Source organism: Dermacentor albipictus, chromosome 3 (assembly GCF_038994185.2).
Source record: "Dermacentor albipictus isolate Rhodes 1998 colony chromosome 3, USDA_Dalb.pri_finalv2, whole genome shotgun sequence".
Lineage (NCBI taxonomy): Eukaryota > Metazoa > Arthropoda > Arachnida > Ixodida > Ixodidae > Dermacentor > Dermacentor albipictus.
In genome coordinates, this window is record NC_091823.1 from 94,656,413 (window position 1) to 94,670,143 (window position 13,731).

At 43.3% G+C, this 13,731-nt stretch overlaps 1 protein-coding gene across 4 annotated transcripts in view; it reads left to right on the forward strand.

The window, feature by feature from the left end:
* The first annotated feature begins 636 nt into the window (after positions 1-636).
* Positions 637-13,731, forward strand: part of LOC135902934 (protein lin-9 homolog) — a 76,206-nt gene continuing 63,111 nt past the window's right edge. Inside the window, exons 1-6 of one of the 4 annotated variants that reach the window (XM_065433257.2) lie at positions 637-688; positions 1,015-1,050; positions 1,221-1,267; positions 1,394-1,501; positions 1,588-1,662; positions 2,328-2,345. In XM_065433257.2, the coding sequence (XP_065289329.1) occupies positions 670-688; positions 1,015-1,050; positions 1,221-1,267; positions 1,394-1,501; positions 1,588-1,662; positions 2,328-2,345 (303 nt within the window). In that variant the 5' untranslated portion in view covers positions 637-669. The other 3 variants (XM_065433261.2, XM_065433260.2, XM_065433259.2) reach the window with 3 other exon arrangements.

The window sequence follows — 13,731 nt, forward strand, 5'->3', positions numbered from 1 at the left end:
CAAAATTTTTATTTAGGAGCTCATATATAGTTAGAAAAAAAGTGTGACCATGTTTACAAATCTGCAAATATACGCAACAAAAGGGAGTGTCGAAGTTCTGCAAACTGCATATGTTAGAGTATCTGAAGCAGATGAATTCGATACATGATTCTGCAGCTGAAATTGTTTCAGTGTTAAATAACGAGGGTTTTACAAATGTCCTGCTTATTATTTTTATTTTTTATCGAGGAAAGACAGAGTTGTGCATTTGATGCTTCAATTTTTTTAGTCTTGTTATTGTTAATAACTTTTACAAAAAAGTAATGATGAGTAGCAGATTTAATTTTTTGCTTTTGACAGCAACAAATCTAACGACATCTGTTCACTGGATGCCGATCAAAACGATGTATTTAGACAGGAGCTTCTGAGGTAGGCCTTTTTCTTCAGGTAGCTTAGTCACATTGAATCGGATACTGCACATGTCACACATTGTTATTTTCTGGAAACATTGATTATTTGGCATCGTAGACACAAACACGATTTATTTCCTGTCTGCAACCCTAACGTACGCTCCAAACAACGCACCCTTTTGGTTTCAGTTTCGTTTGTGTGCGGTGTTGCCAGACTGGCCTTTTTTACTCATGTGACGTGGCTTGTGGCGCTGAGGTAGCGGTTTTTAAATGCGTCGACATGGCGGACTCGCTTGAAAGTAGGAAATTTCCTCCGTAGTGTTTATAGGCGTGATCGTAAGCTTGCCGCCCAGCTGTAGCCCGCTGATTTTAAGCAGGATAAACGAAGCAACCTTTGTTGATTGTAGCCGTCGTTCTTTCGTTGAATTTTGCGCGCTATTCCTGTAGCAAAAAATAAATACTGATTGTGTAAGCCTAATCGCAGTCCCGCTGCAGGCATTTTGAATTCGCCTCTGAAGCATTTTGAAAATTTGGCGGAAAAAAGTGCTAGCGGTGTTTGAGCACTAATGCTGGTCTGTAGTGCGCCGCGATGCGTTTGTATCCACTTTCCTTCTTTTCATTTCAGGTGAATCGGCGGCAGCGCTTCTTAGCATGAAGGATGGTACGTAGCCTGAAATGTTTTGTATACGACGCCAAACAGCAGCGTAGCTGTGTAGCCCGCCCCGTAAGCGCGCGACATTTGGAAAAAAAATGTGAATATGCAAGGGAGCATACCGTGCACTGTGGCCGCTTGTGAGTATTTGCTGACAACTAATCATCTTCTCTTCTCAGGCGCTCTGAATAACAACACGCAAAAGCAACTGGCAGTGATGTCTAGGGTGAGTCGCTTTCAGGTGTGACCTTATTCAGCCGTCCCACTGTTGATTGCAGTATGCTCGTGTCTGGTGTGAGCAAGGTGCGCGTGGTGTCGAGCTTACCTAGTTATGCCGTGCCGTATCTTGCAGCCACCTCGTATAAGGAAGAGAAATAGGAGGATATTCAATGACTTCGAGGACACATCGTACACGCTATCGAGATCTTCAGCGCGGAAATCGGCACGCATCGCGTCGCCGGTGAGTATGCGATTTCATTTCGGCGTTTAATTAGAAATTTGGCATCCCTTGAAAGCTGTTGTGCGTTTGCCTGCGTTTTTCTCAAGATTTCGCAGAAGACAGACGATCCGGAATGGACACCGGACAAGCGGACGGGTAACCGCAGCATTAAAAAAGAGCCGGTATGTTCCCATCTAGCACGTCTTCACCTCTGTGTTCAGTAAAAAAAATTATATGCGTGTATAAATTTTATAAGTTTAATTGGCTAACATAGCTAAAAGAAGAGAAGGGACATTGTAACATAGGTCGCAGTTTGTGTAATGCGCTGCATTGCATATGCGACATGAATCATTGAGTGAATTGAGGCTGTATGAATGAAATTCAGAAGCCAAATTTGAAATTTTTTCTGAGTTTTGTTAAACATAAAGCAGAAACAATGCTATTAGGCAGTTGGAATTAATTGGATACCAGTGCTATAGTGGATAAAACAAGATCTTGTGTAAAATCCTGTCACCGAACTAGGCTTTGTTGCATATGCTTGCTAAGAAGTGTCTGTGTAAGTCAGCCAGCATCATTTTTGAAAATGAGGTATATGTAAGATAGGGTTTGTTATCTTAATTTCAAAGGTGCAATTTATTGACCTTGCAGCATTGCAGGATTGAAAATTGTGAGGTCTAGTAGCCTCTGCTATCATTAATTCTGGGAAAGTTGTGACCCAAAACCAGTTTTGTACTCTGTAATCTGCAATGCAGATGTGAAGTCGGGGAGTTTGGAAGCAGATCTTCAATTGTTTTTACTGCATTGCAATGAAATTCATTGGTGCCTTGTTATTTTGGCATTTCAATAGCTTCTCTTCTGCTTTTCCGTAAGTACCTTGTTCCAAGTCGTACACTGGCCAAATGTGTACTGTGGGCATACATGTAAGCAGCCTCCGGTGACTTGAAACTGTAATGTTAGGAGTTGATAAAATTACCATATCCTGTTTCTGAAACAGCTGACTAGAGTATATAGAACTGCAAGAAAGGTATGGTGTCAGTAAGTGCACTGTGCAAATGCAAATTACATTTGCTCATGCGATTCATCATCATCATTTATTATTCCCTTAAGGGTCCCTTCGGGGACATTACATAAGGGGGGGGGAAACATCGATGTGAAAGTGCCATACATCAGCTCAAAAGAAAAAAAAAAGCAAACAAAGGCAATAGAAAAGTAAATAATAAACTGTAGAATACATCAGGTATAAACTGAACAATGAAAATATCTCAAAACTGAGTAGCAATAGATAAATAAAAAAAGTACTGTAGAATACATCAGGTATAAACTGAACAATGAAAATATCTCAAAACTGAGTAGCAATAGATAAATAAAAAAAGTACACGTAAATGTGGAACATGCTAAACATAAGTGGCAAGAAATAAGAAAAGGAAAAATAGGCGATGACAAGCAAGACGGATTGCTGGGAGAGGAAACGCGAGGAAAAGTGGCTATTTTGGGTTGAAATGGTCTGATAGTAACTGTTTAAATTTGGAGGGATTTGACTCTAAAACCACGGTTTCGGGAAGATTGTTCCATTCTTTTATGGCGATGGGGAGGAAGGATTTATTGAAGGCGTTGGAAGAACCATGCAAACGCTGTATACTAAGGGAGTTAAACAAACGGCGAGATGAGCGTATCGGAGCATGTAATAAGTTCTCGCGCAGTGCAGGAAAGTTAAAGTATAGTTTATGAAAGAGACAGAGCATTGCCAGTTTTCGGCGGAGTGCTAGAGGTTCGAGTCCGAGAGTCAATTTAATGTCGGTAACGCTGTGCCAGGGTGCGTACTGCGAAGTTATGAAGCGGGCTGCCCGGTTCTGAATGGCTTCGAGCGACTGACTCAAGTAAACCTGGTGAGGGTTCCATATGGCTGAGGCATACTCCATTTTAGAGCGGACGTATGTTTCGTATGCTAATTGCCTGATGGATGGAGGGGACATAGCCAGAGATCTTCGGATGAAACCAAGTGTTCTGGAAGTGTTTGCGCAGAGTTTCGTGATATGGTCCACCCAAGTTAGCTTGTTAGTTATTTCGACTCCTAGGTACCTGTATGAGTTTGTTACTGATAGCGCCGTGGAGTTCAGCGAGTACGGGAAAAGGGTAGTGGAAAGTTTACGAGAAATGTGCATGCATTTACATTTTGAAATATTAAGCTGCATAAGCCAATCAGAACACCATTTCTGGATTTTGTTTAGGTCGTCTTGTAATGATTCCTGGTCGGTATTATCGGAGATGCGGCGATAAATGACGCAATCGTCCGCAAAAAGACGGACGGATGACGAAATCCCAGATGGCAGGTCGTTGATGAAAATTAGGAAGAGAAGCGGAGCAAGGACGGAACCCTGGGGAACTCCAGAGATAACGTCAGTAGTTTTAGACGCATGGCTGGCGATGACTGTGAACTGTGAGCGGTTAGTTAAAAAGCAGCGAATCCAGGATAAGATAAGAGGGTCGAGTGATAAGCATGCAAGTTTACACAATAGACGTTGGTGAGGAACGCGGTCAAATGCTTTTGAAAAATCTAAGTAGATGACGTCTGTTTGGAATGAAGAATCTAAATTAAGGTGAAGATCAGTTGTAAATTCGAAAAGTTGGGTTTCGCACGAGAAGCCTGCTCTGAAACCATGCTGCTTGGGGAAGAAGAAAGAATTGTGATCGAGGTGATTAGCAATATGGGAGTAGAGTATATGTTCGAAGAGCTTACATGAGATGCATGTTAGGGAAATGGGGCGATAATTAGAAGGGTCAGCGCGGTCGCCGCTCTTAAAAATTGGCACAACCTTGCTTGATTTCCAGTCATCCGGAATTTGACTGGTATTGAGGGACTGCGTGAAGATGAGCTGCAGGATTTGGCTTGTGAAATGTTTCGTGCCTCTAAGTATTTTAGCAGGAATGTTATCAGGTCCGGGTGAAGTGGACGGCTTGAGGTTATCAATGAGCTTTGAAATTCCCTCAGATGTGATGGTTACGGGTGGCATTGGAATAAAATTTAGGCTCGGTAAAATAATGCTCTTATCCGCTGGCTCGTGGGTGAAAACTGAGGTGAAGTAGGAATTCATCGCGTCTGATCGCTCGCAAAGCGGAACGTCTGTGCCGTCTAGTCTTTTTAAAGATATGTTATAGGAGCTGTTTTTGTTGGGCTGTAGCAAATTCCAAAATTTCTTGGGGTTAACACGCAATATTTCTAGAAGATCGTGACTGTAGAATTTTCTTTTGGATGACCGCAATAATCTAGTGTATTCGCGAAGGATGCTGAAGTATTTTTCCCATGTTGCAGGGGATCCGGAGTTATTGGCATTACGGAAGAGGCGCTTCTTTTTTCGTGATAGCTTACGCAGCGAGTTAGAATACCATGGCTTTGTGGAATCCCCGCGAATGCAGATGAGTGGGACGTAGGCGTCTATGAGCGATAAGATTTTGTGCTTAAAAAGACACCAATTTTCGTTCACGGATCTGGTAGCCATGGACGCTTGAAAGGTGGTGAAAAAGTGTTCCAGGTCGGAGTTTATGCTCGCGAAGTCAGCCTTACTGTAATCACGGATGTATTTGATGGACGGTTGACGGGGGGAGACTTAAATCGTCAGGTTAAAGAACAAGAGATTGTGGTCACTCAGCCCACTGCAACATGAAAAGGATTGGATTAGCTCAGGACTGGATACAAGAATGAGGTCAAGAATATTTGAGCCTCGTGTTGGCTTGTTTACTGCTTGGGAAAGGTTTGAAGTCAGGACCATTTCAAGGAAATCTTTAGATTGGCGAGATGATGCAGTAAGAGCCTCCCAGTCGATGTCCGGGTAGTTAAAATCACCGCAAAGTATCAGATTGGCATGAGGAAAACGGGATTGCAAGTCTTGAACTACAGAGTGAAGGTCCGTAATAAAGGAATGATCCGTGTCAGGTGCTTGATAACGTACAATTAGTATATTGGTACAAGAGGGAAGGCAAATTTTCAGACACATTATTTCGCTATGGCTGCTTATCTCGAGTAAAGTGGATGAATAAGTTGAATTCACGAGAGCAAGAATGCCGCCTCCCCGGCGATCTACTCGATCTCGCCTGTAGATATGAAAGGACTGTTTGCTGTGGAGCAATTCTGAATCGTTAATATCAGGTGTTAGCCAAGATTCAGTAAATAAAGCGATGTCAGTTCTATGGTCTTCGAGGACGGCCTCAACTGTTTCTTTTTTTGGCAGGTAGCTTCTTATATTTGTCAGTAGGACAGAAATTTTGTTAGTTTTAGCTGTGCGCAGGCATTCAGACAGCTGGACCTGTGGCAGGGAAGTGTCGCACGGCACCCGCGTTAACCGCTATGAATGAAGTTCTACAACGGCATCTGTTTCGGCGTTGTAAGTGAAAAGTTTTCTGCCGATAACCAACTTATCAAAGCGGATCTTAAATGAAGCGTTAGTTTGTTGGGCATAAGAAAAAAGCTTTTTCCGGGCTAGCCGAACTTTAGCCGAGTAATCCTCACGAACTGAAAATGGGGTTTCTTTAAGTTTCTGTCCTGCAATTAGAATTCTTGATTTATCTTTGAAGTGTGCAAGCTTAACTATTATTTGGCGGTTTTTACCTAACTGGAAACGACCTAGGCGGTGTGCACGTTCAATATCTTGGCTACCAATTGAAATACCCAGGTGTTCGGAACAGAAGGAAGTAATGTGGGCCTCAGACTGGTCCCAGCTTTCGCCGAGTTCGTCCTGAAGTCCTAGGAACAATATGTTTGTGCGTCGCAAGCGGTTTTCAGCTTCGTCGCACTTGTTTGTCAGTGCTTTAACGTCTGAAGCAAGCTGGGCCAAGTCGGTGTTTGTTACGGACGCAGCTGCTTTTTCTGGATGTGTTTCGATAGTTTTTTCGAGTATTTCGACGCGCGCTGAAAGACGATGCACCGAGTCTTCAATGTTCATTTGTGCGGACCGGATCAAGGCAAGCTCGGCAAGTACGGTGCTCTGAGCGGATTCAATACGAGATATGGCTTGGTAAATTGTTTCCAAAGACGGCGGAGCATCGTTTCCGTTAGGGCCGGGGTTTAGTTCGACATCACCAGATAAAACAAGGAGAAGAGAAATAAGGTGGGCGTTGAGCAAGTGGAAGCAAGCGATACACAGCATCCTTTGACAACACTCGATGGCGTCTTTGGGGCACGACACCGCTAGCAGAAATGGGTTGCTAGAGCGACAGTACGTGGCACAGGGAAGATAACTAACCTGCAGCAGATGAAAAAAGGGCGTCTGCATGACGAGTTGCGATGCGGTGGCGTGCCCCAAATGACTCCAGTGGTACAGCGGCTTATGTAGGTGCCGGATTCCCGCGCTTGTGCCGGGTTGCCAGATGGCAGACTGGTCCACCGCTGGAAGCAGCGGATGCAGGTCGATGTGGTCGTTGTCGATGTAGTCGTCGCCAGCTGGCAGCCAAGTAATTTCGTTGACGTCGAGTGGCCCAAAAAAGCCTGAGCTTTCGGTGTTGGAGCATGAAGTGGCGGGGCCCCATATCCAGATTGCCTGCAGCAGATGAAAAAAGGGCGTCTGCATGACGAGTTGCGATGCGGTGGCGTGCCCCAAATGACTCCAGTGGTACAGCGGCTTATGTAGGTGCCGGATTCGGATTTTATGGCACAAACGCAACTGATGGTATGATGCATCGATATACAGTGTTAAAATAAAAGTACACTATAAAAAAGATGGTGTGAAAATAATAATCAGAATTGTTGTAAAATGCCACTCTTCTAAAAACTTGAGTATACAGTAAAATTTCACTCTCAATTAAGAAGAACTGAAGACCAATTCAGTTCTTATGCAAATATTTTATATATTACAAACTTGTTGGAACTTGGCCTTTACCAATGGGAACAGTGTGACCTTTCTGACACACTGTTAGTCAAACATACTTGGTTAAGTGCCTCTGTTTCTTTTCTGTTGAGCAGCATTGATGTGTGTGACCCTGTAAAGCATAACATATCATTCATGATATGCTGAATTTGATGCCTAAATACTCTATTTTGAGCTCTGGAAACCTAGTTTAGAACCAATACTAGCGTTTTTGATATGCTGGGGGGAGTTTTTAGTAGTGGAAGTTCAGCAAATCAATTGCAAAAGCATTTAATTGCTGTAGAAAGTAATTATTACTCAATTCTCATTTCACAATTTTTTTCATACCTATATCCTCTCCATGGCCAGAAAAAAAGTTGTGAACAAGTTTTATTATCTTTGACGCAAAATGGCATACAGTCTTTATGGGGTTAAACATGACAGTCCTACTGTGGTTTCCTGCATTGAGGATCTTGGCAAGTTCTGTTAATAGGAACGAAGTCAGTGTGACCAAATAGAATGAAAACAACAGTCGCAGAACCATTGCCATGCACGTCCTTGTTAGTACTTGCCATTCTGTCTTTTGGTATTTCTTGAATTTGAATATTTTGCCGAGGTAGTGTAGCAGCTACTCAAGTTTCAGACATTGTTATAATATTTTGCTTTATTATTATTATTTTTTTGCCATTCAAATCGCCATCTTTATTTCATAGCTTCTTTTGGTAATGTGCAATTTTGATCACTGACACACCATTTAGAACTGTGGAGTCTCCAAAGCAAAAGAGAGTCGATTAGCGCAGCCAGTGTGAAAGTTCATGCTGATCTATATTATAGTGAAGACACATTTCAGAACTCGAGCTTGACAGATGATATCAGCAGAATTTCACTGTGTGGTCCGGGAGGGGCAAGCTCGGCAAGCCTGATAATTGTTACCGTTCCACACTTTTGCAGCTATCATTGTTGGCAACCTGTGGTCCTTGGATAAGTCTGTACTTTGTTTCGTACATAGCAGGTGACACTTGGATGGCCGGGGACATTCCTCTCACTAACCGCATTCGTGATGCAATAGTAGTGTGTCGCATAAGAAAAGTGTAGGCATGCATACAGGTGTTGTTAATCTGAACGTATTTACCACCAAACGATTGGTGACACATTATTGCGACCAGTGGCGGCCATCATGATGTTCCATTGGTGACAAGCTCATAGTTGTGGTGCCTACAAGTTGGGACCCTTTACTATGCTTGCCAGTGCATTTGTCTGACTGAACAGTTGAAGTTTGCGTAGGTATGTCCAGCAGGCATTAGAAACTGAATTCATGCATCACAACCAACAGCACACAGTGAGCTTCACACGCAACTTTGCACTTCGCAGCATAATGGCAGCGAGCAAGCTTTGTTGGAGTTATGTGCACAATGGTCTTTGATTGCAAAATTTAAAGCAAATGTTATTGCATTAAAGCACAAGACCAATCACTAGGGTAATGATGAGATTCCCATGCCAAGTTATGACTCAAAACACAACTAAAGAAACCTTTCTTTCTTGAAATCTGCTATCGTGGACTTTCCAGTCAGGCGAACATTTTGGAGTTGCTTTTGTGTCCCAAAAAAAGCAATTGGCGCAAGTCACTATGCTGTTTAAAGGAATCCTATGAGGGCAGCACTGAACACAACTGCACCGTAAAGAAGGATGAAAAAAGGATCTGTAATTTGCTTTCCTAATAAATCCATGCCAATTGTAGTAAAATCCACAGACTACCCATGATTGCAGCACCTATTTTTCTCTGTTAACATTAGCAGAGAACTCTTGACTGTATGTTACTGTGCACCAGCAAAGTGCATGCACATAAGATAAGCAGTGTGGCTTGATGCAGTCATCACAGTGCCCAAACCTAAAAAAAAATAAAAGCAAGCAAGCCAAGAGAAGCCAGGCTTACGAAGCCAAAAACAGAGCCAAAGGGAGGATAGGAAAGTGGAACGAACAAAAGCAGCTTCTTTGAGTTCTAAAAAACAGAAAGATGGCGTCAGCGCACGGCAGTGGCTGGGAGGACAAAAATGCTAGAGTGAAATACAATATTGACCCTCAGCCTTATCTTTTTTTTAAAGCTGATTGAGAAAATGGAAGCAAATACGTTGTCGAAAAATTCCACGATGGGTGCTTTTCCCGCCTTGTGCCTTCTTCATCGACATGAATCTGCTTTCATTTTTTAAATTATTGTACGAATTCGAACACCGTTAGCGGTTGTCTTTGACCGCTTGATGTGGCCGTCGTGGGCCCGATCACAAAAACGAAAAACTAGGCTTGCATGAAAAAAGCATTCTGTGTCATTCGTGCAAAAATGTTGCATTGGCGGGCAGTTTATTACCGCTTTACTGCATTCAGTTCGTTTGATTGGCGAACAATAGGCCTGAATCACTCGTAGCAGAGTGCTGCCGTGCACATTTCAATGCGAGCCGCCGACCACCTATCCACACTAGCACAGCTGCAGTGCGACCACCTTAGCTCGATTTGGCAACAAATAATAGAGTGAACTGGAACAAAACACTAGCTATGCCACATGCAGGTCGTCCTTCTGAAGTATATTTTGGTACACTGCACGCTTCTTTTTGTGTGCTTTGTCAGTTTTCACCACATACACATATTGTTTAATGCCAACTAGGGAAAAAAAAGTATAAGGGGACAGAAGCAGGTCCTTGGTGCCACTGTTAACTGCTGAAGCTGCTTACCCACCTGCTGTTGAGCTACACATAAAATTGCCATAGTAACCAGGTAATCTTAATGGCTAGTTAAAGTAACGAGCTATAAAACCAAATTTTTACAAAAGCCAAACAGGGAAAAGCTGTGTGTCAATGATGGCACTGGTATTCTGCCCTGGTTATCTTTTATGCATTCTACTTCATACTTCGAATAGTAATTTCTTATGTACAAGTATTGTAACTGTTTTCCCAGCTGCTTGCCCTTGCTTTAATCTGATTTGAGGAATCAGCAAAATGTGGATGAGAGGCAGAAAGTGTGCTAAGTTTGTGTGCCATTCTAAGGTTTTTTTCACTATGGCTCAATGTTTATCGAGCGCTTAATAGTTGCTGTCTGCTCCTTCACACAAGTTGGAATTTTAGACTGCAACATTTCTCTTTACAGTGGTGCAAATTTATTGGATTTTTCTTCTTTGTTCTGCACAGAAATTATTTTAATGTTGTGGTCGCTGTTTGGTAGTTTAGGAAGCAGTGCATGCAGTGGCGTCTTCTGTCTTCTGTCACCCCCCCCTCGCCGGGTGTAGTCGAGGAAGGCGAGGATATCGGCAATTTCCGGGTTTCAGCACCAATACAGCCGCGTTAGAAACCGCGCACGTCCCCCGGGTCCCCCTCTCCTTCGGTTTCTTTCCCAGAGATGGCAAATGCAGCAGGTATACACGCTGTTTTTTTCTGCAACAAATAACACAGGGTGCTGCACTGATAACTTGTGATAAGCGCATGTGTGCATCTTCTGTCAGACTGTAAGGCTTGGCAGACAATACAAATGCGGCATCGTGGCAAATAAGGCTCATGTCACAAGTAACAAAAAATGTCTTTATAACGTTTTAATTACCAATTTTAGCAACAGCATTGCATTTGCAAAACTGAAGGCCGACCTTCATATCTTGCCCAACAGCAACTTCACAAAAATCCTCGTAGGCACTATATGGCATGCAGTATTTTGGCTGTGGGCAGCCCTGAACGAAAACGAAAATAAAATTGTGTGTCAGAGACGCTGATCTCCCCACCATCCCATCTCCACCAAAACGCCACCACCATCCCCACCAAAACGCCACCTGCCTCCCTACTGCGCGGGCGCCAATGCTATGACAATTAAGAGTTCTCTTCATTGGGATCAATAAAGCCTTGTTTTTATTTGTTGCTATACGGACAAATGTGATTATCCGAGCTGCGGTACTACCAAAAGATTGAGAACAGAATAGAGCACGCTTCGCGTCGATTCTTGGCGTCACCATAAAAAAAGAAAGAAAAGGCCGCGATGAAGCCCATGCCAACGAAAGCTTGCACTACTGCTGGTCTGCACTCGCAATGGAGAGGATTGAGGAATCAACGTCACTGGTCCACTGCTTCATATTTCTTTCGCTGTTGCCATATACTGGGCGCCGCCCGCAGTGCCAAAGTACAGTAGGTTGTAGCACCCAAAACGATTTTGTTTAACAAGTTTTTGTTGAGTTAATAATATGACTTTGAGTCCTCAGTTCTCGAATTGAAGTGCTTCCTCTATAAGTACTAATTAAGGGATTATTAAGGAGATGGGCAGTTCTTACTTATCTGCCATATTTTTCCCGCAATCGAGTTCCTAGTAATCACAAAAACACATAACTTCATAGAATCTCAATCGGGAAATATCCTTACAAAATTCACTTTTTTTTATAAAATTCTGTGCAGCTGTGACAGACACTGTACTTGTGACATGAAGTCACGCAACAACAACAGTTTTCTGAAGCTTTCGTGGGTAAGAAGGAAAGCGTGAAATATAACGACAGGTTTCGCCGCAGCTTCTCGGAGCGAGCGGGCGAGGGGAAGTAAAAGCGAGCCGAACATCGCGGTGTGCCCGCGACTACAGCCTGTCGAGTCATACGCCGCCAAACTCTTCGGCCGAACCGAGTCTGAAGACGATCCAAAGAATCCCATTCACAACTTCTGACGGCCGCACTTATGCAACGTCGCTCTTAACGAACGCTTTGCCGTAAACGCCAGCGCCGGGCACGTTGGTTGAACGCCCTCTTGCTGCTGTCTTTGTTCGTCTTCGCTGCGCATTCTGAATGGAAGAGGGACCGAAGAGCCCCAACGCCTTATAACGCCTCACTGTATGTTTAGCGACTCCTGCTCCCAGCATGAACGCACAGCACGAGCGCACCCCACATGAAACGTTCCGTTAAGGCGAGTAGTTTAGTGACCATTTCGCAAATTAAATTTTTTTAGCCCGCACATTCGTGCAATTATTTCGTGGGGTGTTGACAGAGCTGCAGCCGACAATTCTGTGGCACAACGCATCGCGTGCATGAGCTTGGGCTACTGGATACCGGAGCATTCTTTGCAATTTGTGCCCACTCAAGCCGGCGGAAAGAGGGGTGTCTTCAGGCGTATATGACACCCCCCCCACTGGCCCCTTGCACCCGGGACCCCCGGCCCCCCGGCCTTCCCTGTTGCTACGCCACTGAGCGCATGGGTACTTGATGTTACTAACATGGGAAGCATGCTAATAAAATACAGCATACCAGTTTCAATTTTCAAGGGGCATGCAGAACATTAAAAGCATTGGGAAAGTGCATTCTAGCTTTGTTATGTGAAAACACAAAGATGCCAAACACTATTGACAAAGAAGTTACGTATTGAGCACTTCATGTACGAAGGACTCAGTCAGATGTGGCTTTGGAGCAACGGTATGATAAAACTTATTTGAGATGACTGCTATCTGTGTGTGTAATGGTTGTGGTAGTCAGTTGCATCATCAGAGATGAGTCATCCATCACCTACAGTACCAAGATAAACGGAATCGTGCTTTGTCATTCTTGTAATGTCCCACAAATAACTTGTATAAAAGTGAAGCTGAAAACACTGTGTGTTCTCAGTCGTAAAGAAAGCAACAGCCATATGTTAAAAAAAAGCAAAAATGTGGCGACGAGTTGCGTATACATAATGGAATGGGAGGCACAAACAACGGCAGTGGTCAAAAAGCTTATTGGTGACGTGTTGACTTGATCACTTGTCAGTTTAATCCAAAGCAGCAATATAGGATTTAGTGAAAGTCCCATATGATCACTGTTCAGCCGGCCGAACACTAACAGTTGATCACTAATGTTAGCGCAAAACCCGGCGAACGAATCGCACCATGAGTAGGCACATTGACGCTTGTGCTGGATAAATATGTTTCTCATGGAGCAGACATCCATGCTTGAGAGCGAGACTTCGCCTTTCCAGATGAGCATAAAAAAAACTGCATTTCTGACAGAAAACAAAGCTTGTAGTCATTTCACTAAAGTATCTGAAATGGAAAGTTGGAAACTCACCAGATGTTTAAGCACTGATCAGATGCCTTGCTTGTACACGAATTTCTCGGCTCCATTAGCCTTCTCTCAAACCCACCTTGTTGAACTGAGCACCTGCCAAAATTTTGCCTCAAGCCCTAGAATGTTGACAAGGCTATCTCAAATAACCTAGGCTGCTCAAGTTTTCAGTGCAGCTTTTGTCCAAATATTTCTTCAGATCTATTAGCAAGTGTGGAATTTCTGTAGAAATGCAAATGCATTTCCTTTTCACCTCATGCATTTTAATGTACCTTTTATTTTAGAAGGAACAAAAAGGTACAATCACATATTTGTATACAAAGTTATTGCATGGTTACATAACTTCATGACGCACCCGTGAACCAAACCATGAG